The sequence below is a fragment of the Spermophilus citellus genome, assembly GCF_964194105.1.
Source record: "Spermophilus citellus genome assembly, chromosome: X".
Classification (NCBI taxonomy): domain Eukaryota; kingdom Metazoa; phylum Chordata; class Mammalia; order Rodentia; family Sciuridae; genus Spermophilus; species Spermophilus citellus.
The window spans coordinates 42,421,869-42,446,818 of record NC_138190.1 but is presented as its reverse complement, the minus strand read 5'-3'; the positions used below and the strand labels follow the sequence as shown (position 1 = coordinate 42,446,818).

The 24,950-nt window shown below is 44.2% G+C and overlaps 1 protein-coding gene across 2 annotated transcripts; it reads right to left on the bottom strand.

Moving 5' to 3' along the window:
- Positions 1–826: 826 nt before the first annotated feature.
- Positions 827–17,638, bottom strand: GPKOW (G-patch domain and KOW motifs). Of its 2 annotated transcripts, none has more exons than XM_081278008.1 (12): positions 17,524–17,638; positions 11,264–11,631; positions 10,457–10,611; positions 10,232–10,356; positions 6,342–6,451; positions 4,493–4,706; positions 3,725–3,857; positions 2,641–2,767; positions 2,311–2,434; positions 2,147–2,216; positions 1,262–1,347; positions 827–1,173 (listed from the first exon to the last, which is right to left on the bottom strand). In XM_081278008.1, exons 2-12 carry the CDS (start codon positions 11,434–11,436, stop codon positions 1,039–1,041), a joined length of 1,452 nt encoding a protein of 483 aa, XP_081134134.1. In that variant the 5' UTR covers positions 11,437–11,631; positions 17,524–17,638; the 3' UTR covers positions 827–1,038. The 2 variants fall into 2 exon arrangements, with proteins under 2 accessions (XP_081134134.1, XP_081134133.1); XM_081278007.1 differs by having other exon boundaries at positions 11,264–11,469; positions 17,524–17,625.
- Between the last annotated feature and the right edge of the window lie 7,312 nt (positions 17,639–24,950).

The following is a 24,950-nucleotide window of genomic DNA, read 5'->3' as shown; positions in this document are numbered from 1 at the left end:
CAGTAGAGCACCTGCCTAGCACGTGTGAGGCACTGGGTTCGATCCTCAGCACCACATAAAAATAAATAAATAAAAATAAAGATATTGTGTCCAACTACAACTAAAAAATATTTAAAAAAATAATATGAAAACACATACACACACACAATTTGCTGAGGATAGTTTCTGGGAATCTGTCTTGACCATGAGTTAAACAGAACCTACTGCTATAGTTCTCAGTGTTATTAGTTGGTTTATCTCCACTATGATGAAATACCTGAGATAAGTAACTTTTTACAAGGAAAGGTTTATTTTGACTATAAGTTTTGAAGGTTCCAATCCATAACTGACTGGCCTCATTGCATGGGGCCTGTGGCAAAGCAGCATATCATGGGGGGGTTATATAGTGGAGCAAAAGTACTTACCTCATGAACCAGGAACAAAAGTGAGAAAACGGGAGCCCAGAGTCCCACAATCCCCTACAAGGGCATGCCCCTAATAATTCAAGGACTTCCCACGAGGCCTCAACTCTTAAAAGTCCAGAGCACCTCCCAATAGTGCCACCCCAAGGACAAGGCCTTTGACACATGGACTGTTGGGGGACATTTGACTTCTAAACTGTAGCACTCAGGAAGTTCTTCAGAAATGTAGCATTATAGATTCCATAGTGTCTGTCAGGGGATGGACTTCATAATTTCTATATGCTAAGAATGAATTCATGATTATCTGGGTCACTTAACTTGTCTACTATAGCCTGAGCAGGGAGGTTAGGCTGGGAAATGAAATGGTTCCTACCTCAGCAAGGTTCCCACCTTACTTCCAAATTATAATTTCATCTACTAAATATTTAAAATGGTTTTTATTATTTACTCAATTCTGGTAAATATTGGGTTTGTTTCCAGTTTCTTTTCTGGTCCATTCATCCATTCCCCTGTCCCTGCCCTGCAGGACTGCACTGCAAGGGAGAATGGAGCAATTATCTTCTTGTATTCCTGAAGGCAACTTTGTCAGACAGTACAAAACTGGCAACAGCCTATGGGATGGTAGTGGTCCCATGGGTCAGTCTTCATCTGAGTCACTTGGGCCCATGTATTGGCAGACAGCATCATAGTGAAGCTCTACCAACTGCTTATCTCTCCGCAGTTGCACCAAAGCCCGGCTCTTTGCTCGGTCTCGGCTCAGCAGGTGTCCCACCTGGAGCAGGTGTGAGATGAAGTTAGCAAGGCCAGCCCAGACCCTGGAACACCCTTTGAATGATCCCACTTCCAGTTTTGGGACTTACTCTTCCAGCCTGTGGCCCCAGTACCACCATCACACGGTTGCCCTCTACCTTGGGAACCAGGGTCTCCAGCATGTCTTCCCTCAGGCCTGCAAATGGGGGAAAGGAGAGTGAGGCCTGCAGCAAGGGCCAGCCTAGCCAGGTCTCCCAGAAGGGCCTTTTACATATTCCCTAGAGCCACTTTTCATCTTGTTGACAGATAAGGTGCCACCAAACCCACTGAACAAGTGAGGAAGCCTAGGGAGCAATTCATAGAAATAATTGTAAAAAGGCTGGGTGCAGTGTGCATGCCTGCAATCCTAGTGAGCTGAGGATGTAGTTCAGTGGCAAAGTATCTCTGGTTTCTCCTATGTTCATGTATGTATACACGACCAGTGTAACTCCACGTCATGATCAACCACAAGAATGGGATCCAAAATTAGAATAAGTTGTACTCCATGTATGTATAATATATCAAAATACATTCTACTGTCATATATATCTAAAAGGAACAAATTAAAAAAAAATTTTAAATCTCTGTTTTCGATCTCTAGTACCAAAAAAGAAAAAAGAAATAACCGTAAAAAAAAGGAGCATTAATATACAGTATGTTTGTTTGTTTAGTACTGGGGGTGAAACCCAGGTCTACATCACCAATCCTTATTTAAAAATTTCATTTTGGGGTTGGGAATATAGCTCAGTTGGTACTAAGTTGCTAGCCACAGCCCAGACCCTGGAACCTACCTTTGTCTATGCTGTGTGTGTGTGTGTGTGTGTGTGTGTGTGTGTGTGTGTGTTGCTAGGGGTGGAACCCAGAACCTTGCACATCCCATGCCTGGGCAAGATTCTTGGCCTCAGACATTCAACCTCCAGGATGTGAATGCCCCAGCTGCCATGGCTCAGACTCACCTTCTAGGATTCGGCCTTCATCTGTCCGACACACACAGGTGTCTGGGCTCAAGACATCTTCAATTGTCATCTAGGAGATGGGTGAAGAAAATGAAAGATGTTTAGAGAGGTAAGGGGCCCAGTCCCTGGGTAAGGAAGGGTTCCTAAATCTGTGGTCTTTGCACCTTGGTGTTGTAATACTGGCCACCCTTGTGTAGCTTGTCCACAAACCGCACACGCAGGTCCCTGTGTAACCAGTGCTGGGTCATGGGGGTTGCTTTCTTATTCTTGGCTGCAGGCCCATCATTCCTGTGGAGAGAGGGCCAGCACCAGCATTAGATCTTTATCACACACATGTTCCAGACACCCTACCTTTGTCTAAGCTGTGAAACCCACTCATACTGCTGTTGCTAGTTATATCTCTGCACCCTCCTTGCACCAGAAGCCCTCTCTCTATGCTTAAGCCTCCCCACAACCCTGTCTTCTTCCTCCTCCCCAGATGCCCAGAGTTTCACCGGTCTGGAGGGTGTTTCCGCTTCCTCTCTGAGTCTTCCCAGCGGACATGGAGGTCTTGATTCTGGAGGGCCTTCCGTGATGAGCCTGTTCCATTCTGTTGTTCCAGTGAAGTTCTGCTCACCTGGCCTGTTCAAGGGGGCGAAGGGAAAGCCAGAAAGAACCTCACTGTCTCACTTTTTTTTTTTTTTTTTTTTTTGCTGGTAGTGGGGAATGAACCCCTGGGTGCTTAACCACTAAGCTACATCTCCCATCTTTTAAAAAACATTTTTTTTGAGACAGGGTCTTGCTAAGTTGCTAAGGCTGGTCTTGAACTTGTGATCTTCCCGCCTCAGCCTCTTGAGAAGCTGGGATTATAAATGTAAACCACTGCACCCAGCTCTTACTGCCCTTTCCAAGGCCACATTTTACCCTAAGGCCATCTCCCACCTGCCAAAACACCCCTCTCCCCATTGTGCCTTTGCCGGGGCTATAAGAATGCTTTTCCCCTTGTGCTGCATGGTTTTGGCATCCTTCAGGAAGCTTTTCTTAATCACTCAGCCCATGCCAAGTGTTCACCAGAAGTAGCCATCTAGTGTGCACTACAGAACCCTGGAGAGCTACCATCATCCATCTGCCAAATCCCTCCTACTGTCATGCCTTTACCTGGACTACTCTGCCAGCCTCCTTTTGGTTACACCCTAACTGTAGGTCTCCCTTCCTAGCAAAAGACAGTGACATCATCCCCAATAGACAAGGACCCCCAGAGAGCAGGAATTATTTTCCACACCCATTTCTTTCCCCTTAGAGAGAGGCCAAAGACCTAGGGGTACTAGATCAGTCTTTCTTCAATCTCACTGAATAAACTGGGCTGGGGTGTCACTCAGTGGTAGAATGCCTGCTTAGTATGCAGGAGGCCCTGGATACTAGCACCAACAAACAAAAATATGAATAAACTCTTCATGTTCTGACCTCTGACCAGAAGTAAACCAGCCAGGCAGACCACTGCCCATGGCCTCTGCAGATCAAAAACTCACCCAACAAGACAGGCCTTGCTGACCTCCAGTGTTCCTCCAAATCCCCCATCTATGAAAGTGGCTCACTCACCAATATGCAGGGAGTTTCTGTCAAACTCCTGCTGGGAAACAGGTCGCAGACAGTACTCACTAACAGTCACCATGCGGCTGCCCACAGCTAGACGGACCATGGCCCGCACATTGTCAGGATCTAGGCCTTCCACCTAGAGTCAGGGGAGGGAGAAGTCAGAGAGGGGTTGAATGGACCCCATCCACCTAGGACCAAGTTGTCCACCCCTTACTTCCAATAGACTTGAGTCCTGTGTGTCTCTCCCACCAGGCTATGACCTGTGAGGGCTGAGAACAGGTCTGGTTCCTCTGTCTCAGCAGACTGTTCAGATCAAATATTCTTTAAGCATTTAATCCTCAAGTACCCTGTGGCATTTGACATTTCTCTCTTCTTTGGCTAGCAACTGAGACTCATAAAAACTCATCAAATGGTCCTGGGTTACCTAGTGAGGCAGTGGGTGAAGCAGGCCTGAAAGACTACGACTTTGAGCCTTTCTACTCCAAACCCAATTATTTATTTATTTTTTGGTCAGGCACATAACCACAGGGCCATATCCCAAGGCCCTTTTTAATATTTTTTATTTAGAGATAGGGTCTCATTAAGTTGCTTAGGGCCTTGCTAAATTGCTGAGACTGGCTTTGAACTCGTGATCCTCCTGCCTTCTGCCTCCCGAGCTGATGTGATTACAGGCGGGCACCACTGCTTCCAGCGCCAAACCTAATTCTTCCTCCCTTTGGCCTTCAAATTCATCTTCCCTGCTTGAGCTCCAGGGATATCTTGGTTACTTACCTTTCCATAGAGGCCTCGGTGAGGGCCAGAAAGAACCATCACTGCTCCTCCAGGCACGAGCCCTTGAGGCTGGTCTTCCTTATCTTTTTCTTGCTCCCCATCTGGCCTCAGTAGGGTGTCAGAGCCAGTGGAGGCCAAGGCCTGGGCCTCAGTCAAGTTTGCACCCAGCCCTAACCCCTTGGGCCTCAGTGAATTGACACGGGGCTTCACTACTCTGTAGAAAGGAATACAGGGTTGTGGAGAGATGCAGTAGTCTTTAGTGCCTCATTCTACCCCCCATCATCCAAACCCACCCCATCAATATTATCAACAATATCATTTCCAACCTCACATTAGGACTGGAGTTTTTGTGGTACCACGGTCTTGCACATGCTAGGCAAGTGCTCTAATCCTAAGCTATATCCTCAGCCCTTATCTTTATTTATTTATTTATTGGGTACCAGGGATTGAACTCAGGGGCACTTAACCACTGAGCCACATCCCCAGTCCTATTTTCTATTTCATTTACAGAGTCTCATCAAGTTGCTTAGTGCCTCGCTTTTGCTGAGGCTGCTTTTGAACTCATGATCCTCCTGTCTCAGCCTCCCAAGATGCTGGGATTACAGGTGTATGCCAGCACCGCCCGATCTTATAGTTTTTATTTATTGATACTAGAGATTGATCCCAGTGCCTCATGCATGCCAGGAAAGTGCTCTACTACTGAGCTACACCCCCAGCTTTAGGAATTCTTTTCAGGTTTTTAAAATAACTTTTATTATTTAAAAGTGAATATGTGGGGCTGGGGATGTGGCTCAAGCAGTAGCGCGCTCGCCTCCCATGCATGCGGCCCGGGTTCGATCCTCAGCACCACATACCAACAAAGATGTTGTGTCCGCCGAGAACTAAAAAATAAATATTAAAAAAAAAGTTCTCTCTCTCTCCCCTCTCTCTCCTCTCTCACTCTCTCTTAAAAAAAAAAAAGTTAATATGTGTATTACAGGACCTAGGAATTTTTTGACATATAAAAACAGCAATTCTTTTTTTCTTTTTTGTGGTGCTAGGGATTGAATTCAGTGTCTCACACATGTTAAGCACATGCTGTATCACTGAAATACACCCCTAGCACTCAAAAGGCATTTTTATTTGGTTCAACCTAATAACACAGTGCATACACTATCTATTACCTAGTATTTATAGTGAGGTCTAAGCCAGGTCCTTGTAACCAAATACACTAATAGTTCTACAGAAGAATCATAAGAATATGAATACCAAGCAGGGGAAACAGGCTTATCAAATGTTCAACACTAATTCCAGTCATTTGGCTGCCAAATGGGGGTTTATGGAAAAAAAAATGTTTGGTTTTCAGGATTCTTTGGAATTTGCAATTACAAAGAAGGGATTATAAATATGCGTGGTAGTATCAAATGTTTAGTCTATGCTTACTGTGGGCCAGGGCCCACTGTACATGCTTTATGAATATAATTTCATCTAACTCTCAAAATGGACTTGTGGGGCTGTGGATACAGTTCAGTTGGTAGAGTGCTTGCCTTGCATGCACAAGGCCCTGGGTTCAATCCCCAGTACCACAAACAAACAAACAAACAAACAAACAAAAACCAGACTTGTAAAGTCAGTACTATATTACCCCACTTTTCAGATGAGGAAACTGATCCTCAGAAGTGAATTTTACATAATTAGGATCTACTTGTGGAGTTTTAAAGGGAAATAGGAAACTTAAAGAGTAGAAGGGGCTACTTAGAACTAGTGATAATGTATCCTCTTTCACTGGATAGTACTGGATTGGCAGAAACTTTGGGGATCTTGTTCACAGTCCATCCATCGATCCCCTCCCCCCTACTCCATAACTCACTGATTGAAAGTGCGGCCGATGCCCTCACCAGGTTTCCAGCCCATGCCCCGCAGCATGGCCAGCCCATAGGCCTCGACAGGGACTGCCTCATAATCAGCTTCCTCTGGCACCTGTATATTCAGACAAAGGAAGGATATCAGGCTTTGCTTATGGAGGGCCATCTGCTGGAAATGTACTTGCTGTCATCCACTGGGTGACCCTCTATGCTTCTAGCTCTTGACCAGTTATCTCAGGGCAGAGGTTTTTTTGTTTTGTTTTGTACCAGGGATTGAAGCCAGGTGCACTTAACCACTGAGCCCATCCCCAGCTCTTTTTTTTTTTGTACTGGGAATTGAACCCAGGGCCACTCAACCACTGAGTCACATCCCCAGCCCTTTTCTAAACTAAAAAAACACATATTTTTTAGTTGTAGGTGGACACAATACCTTTATTTTATTTTTATGTGGTACTGAGGATTGGACCCAGTGCCTCATGCATGCCAGGCGAGTGCTCTACCGCTGAGTCCCAGCCCCAGCCCCCTAGCTCTTTTTTATATTTTATTGAGAGACAGGGTCTTGGTGAGTTACTTCATGCCTCACTAAATTGCTAAGGCTGGTTTTGAACTTGCAATCCTCCTGCCTCAGCCTCCTGGGCCGCTGGGATTACAGGCATGTGCCTCCACATCTGGCATCAGGGCAGAATTTTTATTTCCTCTCACTTTACTCCTCCTCTGTTTCAGTCCTTCAACAAATATTTGCAAAACACCTATTCTGTGGCAAGTACTAATCTTCTTGGCAAGTGCTGAGAGGAAGCAGTGAAAAAAACAGAAAAAAATCTCTGCTTTTGTGGGACTTATGTTCTAGTTGTCAAGACATACAATAAATCAAATCCAGAAAGCATGATACATTAGGTAATAATAATTTGGGGGGGAGGTACTGGGGATTGAACCTAGGAATATTTTACCACTAAGCCACATCTCCAGCTCTATTTTTTGAGGCAGAGTCTCACTAACTTGCTAAAGCTGGCCTTGAACTTGCAATCTTCCGGCCTCAGCTTCCTGAGTCACTGGGATTATAGACCTGTGTCAATTATCCTGGCTTATTATTAGATGGTGAGTTTTACAAAGAAAAATTAAAGTAGTGCTGGGCACAGTGATATGTGCCTTTTGTTTCAGCTGCTGAGTGAACTCAAGGATCACTTGAGTTCAGAAGTTTTGTGGCCAGCCTGGGCAACATAGCAAGATGCAGTCTCCAACAACAAAGGCAGGTTAAGGGGATGCAGAGAAACATAGAGGGAGTCCCACTATGGTGGCATTTAAGCAGAGATGGGAAGAGCCATGAGGATATGAGAAGGAAGTGTTCCAAGAAGAGAGATCAGTTAAGAGTGTAGACCCTGAGGCAGGGCAAGATTTGGTATGTGTGATCAATATCATGAAACACAATGTGATTGAAACAAATGCAGAGCCAGAAAAGAGATGGTTAAGAGATTAATGAAGAGAACTGAGCAGGAGCCAGAGAGTCTCTAGTCAGGTGGAAACCACAAGAGGGAAACCACAATAGTCCACATGAGAGATTCTGGTGACTCAGCCCAGCATGTTGGTAGTGGTAATAGTGAGAAATGGTCAATTCTAGATGTACTTTGAAAAGGGAAATGGTGGGGTTGAACTGAAAGACTGTATATGGAGTATGAAATTAAGAGGGGAATTAAGGATGACTCCCAAGATTATTTATTTTGGTACTAGGGATTGAACTCAGAGAGGTGCTCTACCAATGACCTACATCCCCAGTCTTTTTTACTTTTTATTCATTTTATTAATTATGTGTTTTGTTCTGGGGATTAAAGCCAGGGGCACTTTACCATGGAGCTACATACCTTGCCTGTTTTATCTTTTAATTTTGAGAGAGAGTCTCCCTAAGTTGCTGAGGCTTTCCTCAAATATATGATCCTCCTGCCACAGCCTCCAGAGTTACTAGGATTACAGGTAGGTACCACAACTCCTAGCAAGGTCAAGATTTTTTTATGTTTGCTTTTTTGTTAGGAATTGACTGCAGGGGCACTTTATTACTGAGCTACATCCGCAGCCCTTTTTTATTTTTATTTTGAGACAGAGCCTCATGAAATTATTGACAGCCTCACTTAATTGCTTGGACTGGCCTTGAACTTGCACCCCTCCTGCCTCAGCCTCCCAAGTTATAATCCTATTACAGACATGTGCCACATCAGGCTACATCAAGATTTTTAAGCTGAGATGAAAGATGTATGGAACTGTGATCAATTGAGACATAGACAGTTTTGGGAGGAGGCTTTAGAGAAATGAAGCCAAAACTGGAACAGGAAAAAGAGTGAAGTGAGGGTTGGGGACATAGATCAGTAGTAGAGCACTTGCTTAGCATGCACAACACCCTGGATTCTATCCTCTGCATGAAAAAAAAGAAAAGAAGTGAAATGAAATAGTGAGATTCTTTAAAAAAAAACATTAAATAAATCAAGGCACATCTAAAGGCTAATGAGAATAGTTCAACTGAAAGAAAGGGTGGTTTGAAGCTGTAGGAATAGGCACCAAGAATCATTGCAAAAAACTTATGAATGAAGAGATGGAAAGTTGGGTCCATGCCACATACAGTGGTGCATGCCTATAATCCCAGTGACTTGGGAGGCTGAAGCAGGAGGATCACAACCTCAAGGCCAGCTTCAGCAACTTAGTTAGACCCTGTCTCAAAAAATAAAATAAAATAAAAGGAGTGGGGACATAGCTCAGTGGTAAAGTTTCCCTGTGTTCAATCCCCCACACCAAAAAAAAAAAAAGTGGGGTCCATGGGTATGAAAGACAGACTTTGGTTATTTCCATGGACACACCTCTCATGTCTCCTGTTGTCACCTCCCACTGTCACTCTTTTCATCCATTACAATTTCTCCAGAGGCACCACAAGTTGCCTCACTGGTGAACACACACCACACTTATTTCCTCTCACTGTGCCATTGCTTGTGCTGTTGATTCCATTAAGAGTTATTCCCTGGGCTGGGCACGGTGGCCCATTCCTGTAATCCCAGCAGCTCAGGAGGCTGAAGCAGGAGGGTCACAAACTCAAGATCAGCTTCAGCAACTTAGCAAGGCCCTAAGCAAATCAGTGAGACCCTGTCTCTAAATAAAACATAAAAAAAGGGCTGGAGATGTGGCTCAGTGGTAGAGCACCTCAGGGTTCAATAAAAAGTACTCCCTGGGTTCTTCTGTCTCTCACTAAACCCTCTCTATCTTTCTAGGGCTCCCTCTCTCCATTCTGATGGCATCCTCATAATCTCTATCATGGACTATTGTTTCCCTTGCTTCCACCTTCACTTACTAGTCTGTTCTATTCACAGCAGCCAGAGGGATCCTGTCAAATTACGAGTCACAACCCTTTCCTGCTCAGGGCCTGCCCATGGCTTTCATCTCACTTAGAGTAAAACCCAAAGTCCTCACCCTGGCTAAGGCCCTGCTTGGTCTAAACCCCTCTGCCTTCATCTACTGTCACACATCCCACTCTAGCCACATTGATCTGCTTGGTTTTTCTCAAACACTCCAGGCCAAAAAAAAAAAAAAAAAAAAAAAAAAAGGAAAGAAAAGAAAAGAAAAAGAAAATAGAGAGAGAGAAAAATCAAACACAAAAATCACTCCAGGCAGTGTGTGCCCTTATGGCCTTTACATTTCTTATGCCCTTTCATCTCCATCTTATTCAGATAATCCCAGAATTCAAGTACTTTTTTCATCCCCCAGTTATCTATTCATTTATGCTTCCAAAAAGAATGGAAGGAGGAAAGGATGGGCAGAAGTCTTCTGGGACACACACAGATTTCCTATGCTATGTATGGGGTGGCAAGCCTGGCAGTCTCAGCAGAGAGGCTGTCAGGAAGAGGGGCAAGGGGCAGCTCACTGTCTCAGCCTGGGGTTCGCTGTCTTCCTCTTTCCTGTTGGGGGTGCATCCTTTCTGGATCATGGGGATAGCAAGCGTGGGGTCAACACCCGCATTCTCTCTCTCCTCCAGAGACTTCTTGGATTCTAAGGAAGAATGGGAGGGAGCAATGAGATCCCACCCTATCTTTCCACCTTCCTCACCTCTTCCTTCACTGGCTCTGGGCAAAGGGGGAAGGTCACTCACCCTCAATGAGTTCCTTCACTGCCTGGGACAGCACTCCATCCATCAAGGCCTCAGTATCTGTGGATGGCCCAGTCATCTGGGCCAGTGGCTGCCTTCGATAGCCATTCTGGATCAATGGGATGACCAGCTCTTTGGGGGCTTCTGTGGGCTTCACACTGGTGTGGACACAGAGGAGTGAGATTGGGAGAGTAGTATTATTGGTGAGTTCTGAGTCACACTCCTCATTCATGGAAATACAAGAGTCAAACTCACTCCCAGCCCTATGGACCATGCATTTCTTTCTGCTTTCTGTTTCTCAGGTTATGTTTCTGACAATGCATTGATTGGATTCTCTCCCACAGTTCTCCCAACTCTTAAATATCAGTGTCTTCCAGGAATTATTCCTAGATTCTCACTGATTCTTTTCTGGAGGTCTCAGGTACTTTGGAGTCTCCTTTACTAACTAAGCTGAAGATGGCCTCCCTTAACTTGCATCTGCGTCTCCATCCCATTCTCCAAATTGGAGAGAGGCCCCAATATTTCAGTTGAGTCACTAAGTACCCTGTTATGTTCCCCTCCTTTCCCTTTCTCAGAACGCCCACACCGCAGTGTCCCCAAGTTCTAAAATTCTCCCTCCTGATAATGTATCATCTCAATTCCCACAGCCATCAAGCCCAATTTTCCTACCTCTCCTACAAACACCCCCTTCTCGCCTCCATCAATTTACTCAGCATTTCAAGGTCACTGTAACAGGACAATCAACTTAGATTCCACCCTCCCGCTTGCGCCCACTGCACCGATTCCCACGGGTTCAAAGACGCGATTCACCTCTGCAGTTCCCTGTCTTCCACCGTCTTCAAGAAATCCTTCTCTGGGGCCGACCTCTCGCTGTCTTTCGGGTCCACAAGACGCCTCCGGGTGGACGTGCGAGTGAAGCCAAATGAAATTGGAGCAGTTGAACCTGCAGCTGACGGCAAAGCATCATCTTCTGCGTCCGCCATCTTGCCCGGGTTCCCAGGTTGGCGCAATGCTTGCTGGGAAGTTTAGTTTCGATTAAATTCGCTAGCGGCTGGCCGATGAGTATTAGAACTACCTTTCCCATAAAACATTGCGGCTTCGTCAGGCGAAGGCCGACTAGGGGCCGTGGGAAGCAATCGTCGCTATCTTAAGCTTCTCAGGAGCAAGCCGAGCCTAACCTATAAGGAAATTGTCTTTATGAAAGTAGTCCTGATGGAATATCGATTTATCCTTCCCAGGTATTGATTCTTTTCATGTGTTTGACAGGTATTTATTATTGGGTGCGCATTACTGTGCCCTATTGATGTAGGAAGTATAGAGGAAATAAATCATTAATAAACAATCTCAGATCGGGCGCAGTGGCACGAGTCTGTAATCCCAGAGGCTCGGAAGGCTGAGGCAGGAGGACTGCAAGTTCCAGACCCGCCTCAGCAATTTCGTGAGACCTTGTCTCAAAAAAAAAAAAAAAAAAAAAAAAAAGATCCGGGCTGGGATGTGGCTCAAGCGGTAGGGCGCTCGCCTGGCATGCGTGCGGCCCCGGGTTCGAACCTCAGCACCACATACAAACAAAGATGTTGTGTCCGCTGATAACTAAAAAATAAATATTAAAATTCTCTCTCTCTCATTCTCTCTAAAAAAAAAAAAAAAAAGATCCGGATATGTGGCTCATTGGTTAAGCACCCCTGGGTTCAATTCCCCATACTAAAAGAAACAAATGCCCAAGGCCCTGGGTTGTTGGGTTCTCTAGCCCAGCAAAACAAAACAAAAAAGCTGGGCAAGATAGCCCAGGTCTGGAATTCCAGGTAATCTGGAGGCAGGAGACCAAAACAGGAGGATCACAAACTCGAGGCCAATCTTGGCAAATTGGTAAGACCCTGTCTCAAAAATGAAAAAATAAACTCCGAGAATGTAGCTCAGTAGTAAAGCACCTTGGGTTCAATTCCCAGTACTGAATAAAAAAAGAAGAAAAAAATCAGGGTTGGGCTGGAGATGGAGCTTAGTGGTAGAGCACTTTCCTATCATGGGCAAGGCCCTAGGCAAATCCAGCCCAGCAAAACAAAGACAAAAACTCAAAACACACAAGAAACCCAAACCTCAGTGACAGCATTTGTATAGAATAATAAGATATATATATATAAAGAGAGGACAGGGAGCCAGGTGTGGCAGGGCACACCTTTAATCCCAGCTGTGTCAGGGCACACCTTTAATCCCAGCAGCTAGGGAAGTTGATGTAGGATGATTGCAAGTTCAAAGCCAGCTTCAGCAATATAGCAAGATCTTGTCTCAAAATAAAAAATAAAAACAGCTGGGGGCGCTGGGGTTGTGGCTCAGTGGTAGAGTGCTGGCCTCTCTACCACTGGGTAGAGTCTCAGCACTGCATATAAATAAATGAATGAAATAAATATTTAAAAAAAAAAACAGCTGGGGATGTGGCTCAGTGGTTAAGCACTCAGCTGGGGATGTGGCTCAGTGGTTAAGCACTCCTGGAGTCAATCCTCATGTCCAAAAAAATTTTAAAAAAAGGAGGAAGAAGAAGAAATTAAAAAAGAGAAGCACTCCTAGAATAGTTGCATGAAGAACTTAGACATTTTTCCCAGCAAACTAACCATAACCAGTAATCCCGGCAGCTAGAGAGAATGAGACAACCATCAGATTTGAAGCCAGCTTCAACAATTTAGAGAGACTGTAAGCAACCTAGTGAGTCCCTGTCTCAAAATTTTTTTAAAAATAAAAAGGGCTGGGGAAATGGCTCAGTGGTTTTTTTTTTTTTTTTTGTAGGAAAAAAATCAGTGGAGGACAGAGGATTTTGAATGTCCTCAATACAAAGAAACAACAAATATTCAGATGTTGGATATGCTTCTTATCTTGATCTGTAAAGTTGGCACCGTTACATTTTGTGTACATGTATCGAAATAACACACTGTGCTCCATAAATGTACAATTATTATATCAGTTAAATTTCTTAAATGTTTTAAAAATTAGTGGAGGTTAACAGAAGGATGTGATATCAAGACCAGATAGAAACTCAACAGCAAGGTCAGGGGGGGAAATGAAGAGAATCTGGTTAAAAGCTAAGTCATCTCTTACACTTATGCTCAAGGCTGAACCTTCTGAAAATTTGATTAAGAATCTGAACATTCATTTCTCCAGAGAAAATATATGGATGCCCTTTAAGCACAATGAAAAATGCTTAAAATCTGTATTAGTTTTCTAATAATGATTCATCAAATGACCCCCATACTTACTGATTTAAACAAATGTATTATCTTACAGTTCTGTAGGGCAGAAATTTCATCAGGCTAAAATCAAGATGTCAGCATGGCTGCATTCCTTCTGCAGGTTCTAGGGGTCAATCAATTTTCTTGCCTTTTCCAATTCTACCTGCTGCCTAAATTCCTTGACTTCTGGCCCCTTCCTCTGTCTTAAAAACCAGTGCATTAGGGACTGGAGTTGTAGCTCAGTGGTAGAGCACTTGCCTATCATGCATGAAGCATGGGGTTCGATCACAGACACCACATAAAAATAAACAAGTAAAATAAAGGTATTGTGTCATCTAAAACTTAAAAAAAAATAAAAATTAAAAAAATTTCAAAAGCAGTTCATTAGCATCTTCAAAATTTTTCTCTCCTGATTCTGTTGTCAAATTCCCTTCTCTGATCCTCCTGAACCCACTTTCTTTTCTCCTTTTTGTGGTGCTGAGGATTGAACTTAGGGCATTGCACCACTGTGCTATACTCTCAGCCCTCTTTCATATTTAAGGACCTCTTTGATAATATTGCCTCCCAGAATAATCTCCTCATTTCAAAATCCTTAATTTAGTCACATTTGCAATGTATATTTTGCTATACAAGGTAACGTTCACAGGTTCTTGAGATTGGGTTGTGGACAATTTGGGGGGCTCCATACTCTGCCCATCAAATCATGTTTATCTAAAGCACATAAAGACCTAATTATCTATTCAGAAAATGAAAATCTATTACAATGACATATAAATTCACAAATCCACTAGGATGTCCACCTTAAAAAAGGTAGAAAAGCCAGGCACAGTGGCACATGCCAGTCATCCCTGCAGCCTCAGAAACTTAGTGAAACCTTTCTTAAAAAACAAAAACAAAAACAAAAAACAGGCCCAGGGGCATAGCTCAGAGGTAGAACATCCCTGGGATTAATCTCCAGTATCTTAAAAAAATGCACTAAAAATTGTACACAGATATTCAGAACACCATCAGAGCACTGTTATTCATAATAGCCAAGAACTTGAAACAATCAAAAATATCTACTAATGAATACAGAAAAATGTGGTATTTTCATACAATGGAATACATTTTGGCAAAGAATGAGGTACTGGCACATATAACAATGTAGAACCTCAAAAACATTGTCCTTGTTTAATTTTTAGGAAATGTGAAGTAACAAATCCATAGAGATAGTATGTTAGTGATATTGTAGGACTGAGGGGTAGAGAAAAATAGGGAGAGTGAATGTTAAAGGTTAGAGTTTTTTAAGGGAGCCAAAATATGCTAAATTTATATTGCAATGATGATTACATAACCCTGTGAGGCCCTGTCTCTAAATAAAATATTCTTAAAAAGGGCTCAGGATGGGGGCTGTGGATATAGTTCAGTTGGTAGAGTGCTTGCCTTGTATGCACAAGGCCCTGGGTTTGATCCCCAGCACCAAAACCAAAACAAATAAACAAAAAGGGCTCAGGATATCTTAAGAGTGGTTAAGAGCTCCTGGGATTTGATTCCTGGTATCAAAATAAATAAATAAATTGCTGGTGGTGTAGCAAAGCCATAAGCAATTTAGTGACACTCTGCTTAAAATTAAAAAGAAGAAGAAGAAGAATAAAATAAAAGGGCTGGGGGTGTAGCACAGTGGTAAAGAGGACTTGAAAGAAAGAAAATCCACAGTCACAGGGGCTAGGTCTGTAGCTCAGTGATAGAGTGATTGGTTGCCAATGACATTTCCAGTTGTGGGTTTAGTTCAGTGGCAGAATGCTTGTATAGTGTGCACAATCCCCTACGCTGGATCCCCATTGCCTCAAAACAAAGAAAGAAAAAGTAGGTTCATAAAAATATAGTCTGCATGGTTCTTATTTATTTATTTTTCTGCACGAGGGATTGAACCTAGGGGCCCTTAACCACTGAGCACCTCAGCTCTTCTTCTTTTTCTTTTAAATTTAGAGACAGGGTCTCATTAAATTGTTTAGAGCCTGGCTATATTGCTGAGGCTGGCTTTGAATTTGAGATTCTCCTGCCTCAGCCTCCCAAGCCTCTGGGATTAGAGGCATACATTTGGCTACACAGTTCTGACTCTTTTTTTTTTTTTTTTTAAAGAGAGAGTGAGAGAGGAGAGAGAGAGAATTTTTAATATTTATTTTTTAGTTCTCGGCGGACACAACATCTTTGTTGGTATGTGGTGCTGAGGATCGAACCCGGGCCGCACGCATGCCAGACGAGCGCGCTACCGCTTGAGCCACATCTCCAGCCCCAGTTCTGACTCTTAAAATATGAAGGTAGTATTTTTATGTCCGGGTAGCTAAGGATTTTCACAGAAAGAGAAAATGATACACAAAAAGTTAGGAAACAGGTACCAACAGAGTCACATTTGAACCAGATTGCCTGAGAGTTAGGACTCTACCTTGGTTCTAGACAATGACTCAGGCCTTGTGCTGGATTCCCAGCCTGACCCTGCCACTGACCTTCTTCAACACCCTTCCTCCTCTACCACAATAATCCTTCTGAATCCAAGGTTCTTTAAGGTACTCTCCAGCCATGGATTGTTCAGAGCACCCCCAAACTGACCCAGATATTCACACCTTATTAGTATTAGTATTTACCAAGTTAGAACATCTGCTGGGGAGGCAAAGGGATCTTAGAGCAAGCCATTATCCATAATATTGGCTTTAGAGTCATATATTATAATGGCTTCGAAATGAAAGAGACAGAGAAAATGATGGGGAGAGGATTTGCCATAGAAACTACGTAGGCCCCGCCCCCTAAATTAACATTCTACTCTTTTGAACTCACACCCTGGGCATTGTCCTCAATTTAACTATTTCAGCACCGCGCCCTAGATAATGCTCAAGGCTCCGCCTTGTGTTTTATTTTATTTATTTGTTTATCTACTTATTTTTAGGTACCTGTGATTAAACCCTGTGAAGCGCTACCACTGAGCACCCCCTCCGCTTTTTCAGTACTGATTGTTGAACTTGGAGGCGCATTACCACTGAGCCTCATCCCCAGTCATTATTTTATTTTTAATTGTGAGAAGGGGTCTCATTAAATTGCTTGAGGGTCTGGCTTCGAATTTGGGATTCTCCCGAGTCGCTGGGATTACAGGAGTGTGACATCCCACACAGCAAGGTTCTGCCTTCTTGGCAAATAATCCTAGGCCAACTATTTGAATAATCCTCCAGACCTTCCTGTCTGATGATAATAACATGCAGCCCTAACACCCGGAACACCCCCTGGAAGCTGCTACTCTAAGATTGGGCTCTTGAGCATCCCAGACCCCGCCCTCTAATTAGCCTCCAAACTCCTTCCCATTCCTCACACTTCAGGCAGCACCTCCAAGCACTCTAGAGCCTCCACCCCGGGACTACCATTCCAGTCCAGCCCTCCAACGAGTTGCCTGCCCCCAGCATCCTTCAGGATCCACTCCCCAGAAATAACCTCCTAATATCTCCTCATTTCAAAATCCTTAATTTATTCACATCTGCAATGTAATAACAAAGTCATAAACATGAGTTGATAGGCAGAGTATGGAGCCCCCCAAATTGTCCACAACCCAATCTCAATCAGAATAACCACTCACACCAGCACCCTCAAAGAATCGTCTAGCGATCGCCTATCTCAATTACCCTAAAAGAATATGCTACAATAACCCCAGGGCCCTGCTCCCTCCAAGAGCTCTCCGAGCCCCGCCCGACCGAATCACACACCTTGGTCCCACCTGGGCCCATAATTAACAATTCCCTGGCCTGTCACCTTGGAACACAGCCCATCCCAATCCAGTACGATCCCCCTCACCGAGGCCCCCGACCCTCCCCGACCCCTGTCACGTACCCTCCTTGTGGCGCAGGCGCAAAGTGCCCGCCCTGCGTACCAGCGCCCACACGTCTGCCGCAGCTCGGGCCGCCAGGAGGCGCACATCTAGCCGCGCCAGCAGTCCCCGGGCGCCAGGGCCCGCGAGGAAGGCCGCTGCCTGCGCAGAAGGAGACGGGTCAGCGCACACCCCGAGCCTCCGAGAATACCCATGATTCCAGACATCCGGAGACCTAAAAATGCTCGGCAACCTACCTGGAGACTCCTGGCCACTCCCTGCATTGTTCCGAAAGTCGTCGACTGTCCCCCTCCTCTTTTGCGACCCCGACCATCGCGGGCATGCCACTGGATCCCCGCCTTGCCCCGACCATGTCCCTGCAGGTAGCCATTTGGCTGCAGTGGTCCTGGACCCCTCGGAACACCACATTGATTTCTCAGGAGCTCCTTGATTCTCCCCTAAATAATCTAGATGCCAAACTTCTCCCACCAAGTCTCTAGGGATCCTGCTTCTCTCAGGGTTCCCAAAAGAAAACACCCCCACACAGCCCTGGGACACCCGATTTCCCCTCCTCATCTCCTAAGCAGACCCTGCTACTCCCCGGAAATCCCTGGAGGCCCATTTACCCCACATTACCCCTGTACCTCTAGGTGACCCCTCCATATAGTTATGTTCCGATCGCTCAGAAAACAGTGTTAGTCCATCCCAATCCAATTTTGTCCAAATTGGAGAGTTTTTATTTAGCCATCTGGCAACTTCTCCCTTCAGGATCCCAATTGTCTCTGCCAGGAACAGTCCTGGGTTCAAGTTCTATAGGGTTTATAAGGGGAAAACCCACATCCTCGAAAATGTAGGTGCAGGCAAGCAAGCCTGATACAAGGCTGAGAAAGCAATTAGCAGAGCAAAAACAGACAACCACATCCTGGGTTCGAGCGCATTTCTGGGCATATGGAGTACAGAAAAACAATATTTTAACATCTTAGAAACAGCCTATAAAGCAGTTTTACATGGGAGTTATAAAAATGGAGTCACTATGGCTATATTTGCTTATAGCTATAACTTGTATCTAACTATTGTTCCATTAACCTATACTTATCTGTAACTATTAACCTATGGACTTATATTTATCACCTTACACTGTTCTATATCTTATTTCTAACAACCTAAATCTTATGTCTTATAGTTACATGGTTACTTCTTCTAACTTATATCCAGAGCAACATAACATTATTTATTCTATAACAATTAACACATAATATTTTATCCTATTTATTAATATTTCATAACCTATAATCTATAATTTATAATCTATATTGATTAAGCTCAGACCATAACATCATGTCCCCAGGGACTCCCATTTCTACCCACCATCATGTCCCAAGGGACTCCCATTTCTACCCACCAATTCACTACAGACACTGCAGTACCCAAGCTCCCAGCAACCACAAGCAGATCTCTTTGGGCTGTATCTTCCAGAGACTCCTGACAGCCTCCTTCCTACCAGCTGGGTCTTAGGCACCGCCTCCTTGCTCGGGTGTGTGGTAGGGGTAGGGCCAGGGTGAATACAAGGCCCTGGAGCCCAGCCACTGTCTCTGGATCCAGGTCCCTGCCTCTGCTGTTGGGAGCCAGAAATACTTTGTTTACCACCCCAGGATGGAAAAGGTGAGGAGCAGATAGGTGGGGCTTGGGTGGCAGGGTATAAGTCTCCTCCCTCACCTCACCTAAGTACCTCCTCTGCTCCCCCTAGGGTCCCTGGCGCCCCCTGCACCTGGCTCCATGACCAGTATTAATTTGATGGATGCACAGTTGCCTGTGATGCCTTTGGAGCACTGGGAGAGCTCACCTGGTGATCTATCAAGTCCTTGACACACGTCAGCCAGTCCCATGCTTGTTGCCCCAACCTGTGCAGTGACCTACCTGGCTGCAGGCAAGAGGCCTGGCTGTGGGAGTGATTAGGAGCCCCTGGCCTTTTTCACTTCTGGTACTTTCCTTGTTAACTGAGGACCCTAGACCAGGCTCCCTTTTCCACACAGGAGATGCTGTTATTCTAGGCACAGGAAGTAGAAGTTGAGGTCCACGAAAAGGGTACAGTGAACTAAGACAACTAAAACCAGGACACAGAACAGCTCAAGTTTATCACTAAATTCTGCAACCACACACATAAATTTGCACATAGTAAGCTTTCATTAAATTTCTATTTAAAGTTTGCATAAGGTGGTTTCTACTGGGGAAATGGAAGTATATGATAGGGATAAGGGTTGCCTTTGAGCTTTGGGGGCCACACAAGGTTTTGGGACCTGGAGCATCATGGGTTTGGAAAATTCAAAAAGTGAGATGAACAGGTACCCTGGAGAGTAAAGAAGAAATGGTAGCCTAGAACTGAGGAGCCTCTGAATGGCACTGGGGTGGGATGGGAGACCAGTCATTGTCAGTGGAAGAATGAGGCCCCTCCCAAGTTTGAAAAGTTGTGTCAAGGGTTATAGGCCCCAATGTGGGAGCCATTGGGCACAGTTTGACAGTAGCAGGAGGAGGAATGGAGTTGCAGTGAGATAGGGCTTGTGACCATCCTTTTGAAGAAGAAACTAAGAGTCTGAGAGGCTCAGAGACTTGTGCATTACACCACAGCTAGCCAATAATGCTGTTCTCTGGGAGCTTACCCTGACTTGGTCAGTGACTGTCATGGATTCTTGTATCCTGACATGTAAGTTCCAAGTGTTGTCAGGTGAAACGGGATAAACAGTCTCTTCTCTTTCATTCCTCCTGCAATACCCTGCCCCCCATATCTGACCTGATCTTGGCTGACTGAGACCATGTTGGATCCCCTATACTGTTCTGAGATATATATATTATATAATATATAAAACATTTATTTATTTATATGTGGTGCTGAGAATTGAACCCAGCGCCTCACACATGCTAGGAAAGAACTCTACCATTGAGCCACAACCCCAGCCCCTTTGCCCACTTTTTGTTGAGACTTTTACCTCCAGAAGGTGAACAGGGCAGCTTCCCTCTTGGGGTTTGGACTTTCAGGAACTTGTGGGTGGGTAGCAAGGTGCTTACAGACTGGAGAAAAGGAGCTTGAGGTCTTGTAGCTCCATGGATGGGAGAGTCTTGGATGTGGGGGTGTTGCCCAGGGGCTGGGGACATGTGGACTGTGAAGGGAAGCTTCAAGCACCCAGGTGAGGGAGCTTGCCAACTGGATGGAGTTGGAAAACTTCTTCCAGACTGGAAGATACTCAGACTTGGGGGTTTGTGGAGCAATGGAGGGTATAAGAATGTTCCCAGGGATGAATTACAAGGGCTGGAGTTTCAGGACACTGGGTAGGGATGAACTGAGAAGCTAATGACAACAGGACCACAATTCTGGGGGCAGGGATAAGGCCTGGGGCTGAGGAGTGGTGCTTGTGTCAGTCACTGAGGCTGCTGAGAGGGTAAGGGGTTCAGCTGAAATACATCTGGAGCCCTAATGTACCCCATTGGAAAATGGGGGTGATGAGTTGTGTGTGGTAGGATTGCCAATGGAATTAGTAATAAGCTTCCAAGTGACCTACATTGTGCCCAGCTAAGCTGTGTGGTAGCAGTGTTGATGCTTATCTTTAATTAATATTGATTACAATCACACTAGGAAAGGCCAAGCTCCCTTAATTCTTGTGAGTTTGAACCAATGCCCCGCTCAGCTTCATCCATTCATGAATATAATAAAGCAATTACCCCCTTTAAGTCTCACTTTATTTATGAATCTAAATCAACATCTTTCATAGTCCCACACAATTTAGTAATTTATTGTTTTAAAGAATTTAAACTTTATTTTATATGTGGTACTGAGGATTGAACCCAGTGCTTCACACATGCTAGGCAAATGCTCTACCACTGTGCTACAACCCCAGTCCCCAATTTATTAATCAAACCTTTCTAATAGTGGACTGAGGGGTAACTGACATAAAATTTTTTAAAATATTTACTTATTTTCTTAGTTGTAGTTGGACACAATACCTTTATTTTTTTATATGTGGTGCTGAGGATCAAACCCAGGGCCTTGCACATGCTAGGCGAGCGCTCTACTGCTGAGCCACAACCCCAGCCCCACTGACATAAAATTTGATAGGTTTTGAATGTAATGTTTACATCTGTGAAACTACCAGTATCACCAGGATTGAGAACGTAACCATCCCTACCAAGCATTTTTCCTTGCCTCTTTCTAATTTCTCCTTCCTGCCCCTGACTCCCTCTTCAGGTAACCGCTGATCCACTTTGTCACTATACATCAGTTGACATGTTACCAGATATTTATATAAATGGAAACTTACAAGTTGGGACTGGTGATGCATGCAGTCCCAGAAACTTGGGACATGGAGGCAGGAAGATTACAAGTTTGTGGCTAGCCACATCAAATTAGCAAGGTTTTCAGCAATTTAGCAAGACCTTCTCTCAAAATGAAAAAGAGATGGGCTGGGGATGTGGCTCAAGCGGTAGCGCTCTGGCCTGGCATGCGTGCGGCCCAGGTTCGATGCTCAGCACCACATACCAACAAATATGTTGTGTCCGCCGAGAACTAAAAAATAAATATTAAAAAAAATTCTCTCTCTCTATCTTTAAAAAAAATGAAAAAGAGATATAGCTGTGGTAAAATATCCCTAGGTTTAATTTCAAGTAGAGGGGGAAAAAAGAATCCTACATCATACATTTATTTTATTTTGAGACAGTGGCTCCACTAGTTTGCTGATGCTGGCTTTGAATTTCTGATCCTCCTGCCTCTGTTTATTTATGTTGGAGGTAATGGGGATTGAACCCAGGGGGCTCTCCCACTGAAGTACATCAATAGCCCTTTTTATTTTTAATTTTGAGACAGTGTCTCTATAACTTTCCCAGGGTGATCTCCTAATTGCGATCCTCCTCCTCAGCCTCTGATGTAGCTGGGACTACGTTGTGGACCACTGCACTTGGCTCATGATTATTTTGAGGAAAAATTTGTAGTGCTAGGGATTGATCCCAAGGCCTCACTTAGTATGTGCTCCGCTACTGAGTTACACTCACAGCCTATAGCATAATTATTTTGAGATCCATCCAAATTGTTCATTTCTTTTTATTGCTGAGTTGTAGTCCATTGTACAAATATACCAGTGTGTTGATCATTTACCTACTGATAGGCATTTGAGTTGTTTCCAGTTTTGGACCACTAACAAATGTTATGGACTGAATTGTGCGCCCCCTTCCCCTGATAAATTCACATTAAAGACCTAACCAGGGGCTGGGGATGTGGCTCAAGCGGTAGTGCGCTCGCCTGGCACCACATACCAACAAAGATGTTGTGTCCGCCGAGAACTAAAAAATAAATATTAAAAAAATTCTCTCTCTCTCTCTCTCTCTCTCTCTCTCTCTCTCTCCCCCCTCTCTCACTGTCTATTTAAAAAAAATCAAAATAATAAATAATAAAAAGACCTAACCAGCCAGGTGCAATGACACACGCTTGTAATCGCAGTGGTTTGGGATGTTGAAACCAGAGGATCGAAAGTTCAAAACCAGCCTCAGCAAAAACAAGACACTAAGCAACTCAGTGAGACCCTGTCTCTAAATAAAATACAGAATAGGGCTGTGGATGTGGCTCAGTGGTTGAGTGCCTCTGAGTTCAATCCCCAGTATCCCCCTCCCCTCAAAAAAAAGTAGAAGCAGAAGCAGATGCATGCTCAGTTCTTCTAGAGTGGGTGCTTTGATTGCTGCTTGATTGCCTGAAGACATCAGACTCACTCTGCCAAATTGTACTCTTTTTTAAAAAATATTTTTTCTAGTTGTAGATAAACCCACAGTATCTTTTTTTTTTTTTAACGTGGTGCTGAGGATCGGTTCTCGGTTCACACATGTGAGGCAGCCGCTTTACCACTGAGCTATAGCCCCCAACTCCCAAACTGTACTCTTTTTTAAATATTTATTTTCTCTTTGTAGTTGGACACAATACCTTTATTTTATTTATTTATTTTTATGTGGTGCTAAGGATCGAACCCAGGGCCTCACACTTGCTAGGTGAGTGCTCTACCTCTGAGCCACAACCCTAGCCCCCAAACTACTCTTAATGGTGACTCTCCAGAGAGTTTCCAGGCCTTAAGTACCGGAGTGGAAATGCATCATTGTTTGGTTCCTTTTGTTCTGAAGCTCAGAATTCTTATGTTTTTTTTTTTTTTTTTTTTTTTTTTTTAGAGAGAGAGAGAGATTTTTTAATGTTTATTTTTTAGTTTTCGGCGGACACAACATCTTTGTATGTGGTGCTGAGGGTCGAACCCGGGCCGCACGCATGCCAGGCCAGCGCCCTACCACTTGAGCCACATCCCCAGCCCAAAGCTCCGAATTCTTGAACTGTGTAGTTACTGGTTCCTCCAGGTCTCCAGCCTGTTGAACACCATTGTGGGACTATCCACAATGATCATGTAAGACAATCTAACAAATTCCCTTTTTATAATAATAAAAACTCTAATCACCAATGCGACAGTATCTAGAGACAGGGTCTTTAAGAGGTAATTAGGTTAAATGAGATTATAAGGTGGGGCTATATACAGTCCTAATCAGATGAACTGTATGTAGCCTTACAAAAAAAAGGAAGAGAGGGCTGGGGATGTGTCTCAGTGGTAGAATGCTTGACTACCATGCATGAATCTCTGGGTTTGATCACCAGCACTCCCCCCAAATTAAAAAAAAAAATTAAGAGAGAGGGTTCTGTCTCCCTCTGATATCTCTTTTCCATCTACAAGCCAAGATTTTTTTTCCAGCAACCGAATGACCAGCACCTTGATCTTGACTTTCCAGTCCCTAGAAGTGTTAGAAATTAAATTTCTGTTGTTTCAGCCACCCAATATCTGTAGTATTTTGTTATGGCAGCCCAAGATGAATATGACAAGAAATAAAGGTGACATTCATGTACAAATCTTAGTGTAGAAGTCTGCTTTTTTTCTTTAAAAAAAAAGGTAAATAAATACCCAGAAGTGGAATGGCTGAAATCATACCTATATGTTTAACTTAAGACACTGCCAAGGGCTGGGGGATGTGGCTCAAGCGGTTGCGCGCTAGCCTGGTTAGATCCTCAGCACCACATACCAACAAAGATGTTATGTCCGTCGAGAACTAAAAAATAAATATTAAAAAATTCTCTCTCTCTCTCCCTCTCTTTAAAAAAAAAAGACACTGTCAAACTGTTTTCCAAAGTTGCTAAGCCATTTACATATCTATCAGCAGTATATTTGAGTTCCATTTCTTCTATATCTTTTGCAACTGTTGGTGTGTTCAGGCTTTTTAATTTTAACCAGGGTTCTCAGATAATAGAAGCAGTGGCGCCTGAGTAAAACCGAGGCCAAGTGTTCCGACTGGCTCCTACAAGCAGGCCTTGCTGCCAGCAGCCAGGTAGGTCTTGGCACGGATCGGGGCACGGAACTGGCCGGCCTCAGCCGCGTCCAGGCTCGGG

Bases quoted from the DNA above. Each gene is read 5' to 3' on its own strand.
- GPKOW (XM_081278007.1), bottom strand. From the start codon at position 17,610: ATGTGCGCCTCCTGGCGGCCCGAGCTGCGGCAGACGTGTGGGCGCTGG. The intron at 11,470-17,523 runs GTACGTGACAGG...TAAACTTCCCAG, and splicing joins GCGCCTGCGCCACAAGGAGG to CAAGCATTGCGCCAACCTGG. The intron at 3,858-4,492 runs GTAAGTAACCAA...CCCTGACTCTAG, and splicing joins ACCGAGGCCTCTATGGAAAG to GTGGAAGGCCTAGATCCTGA.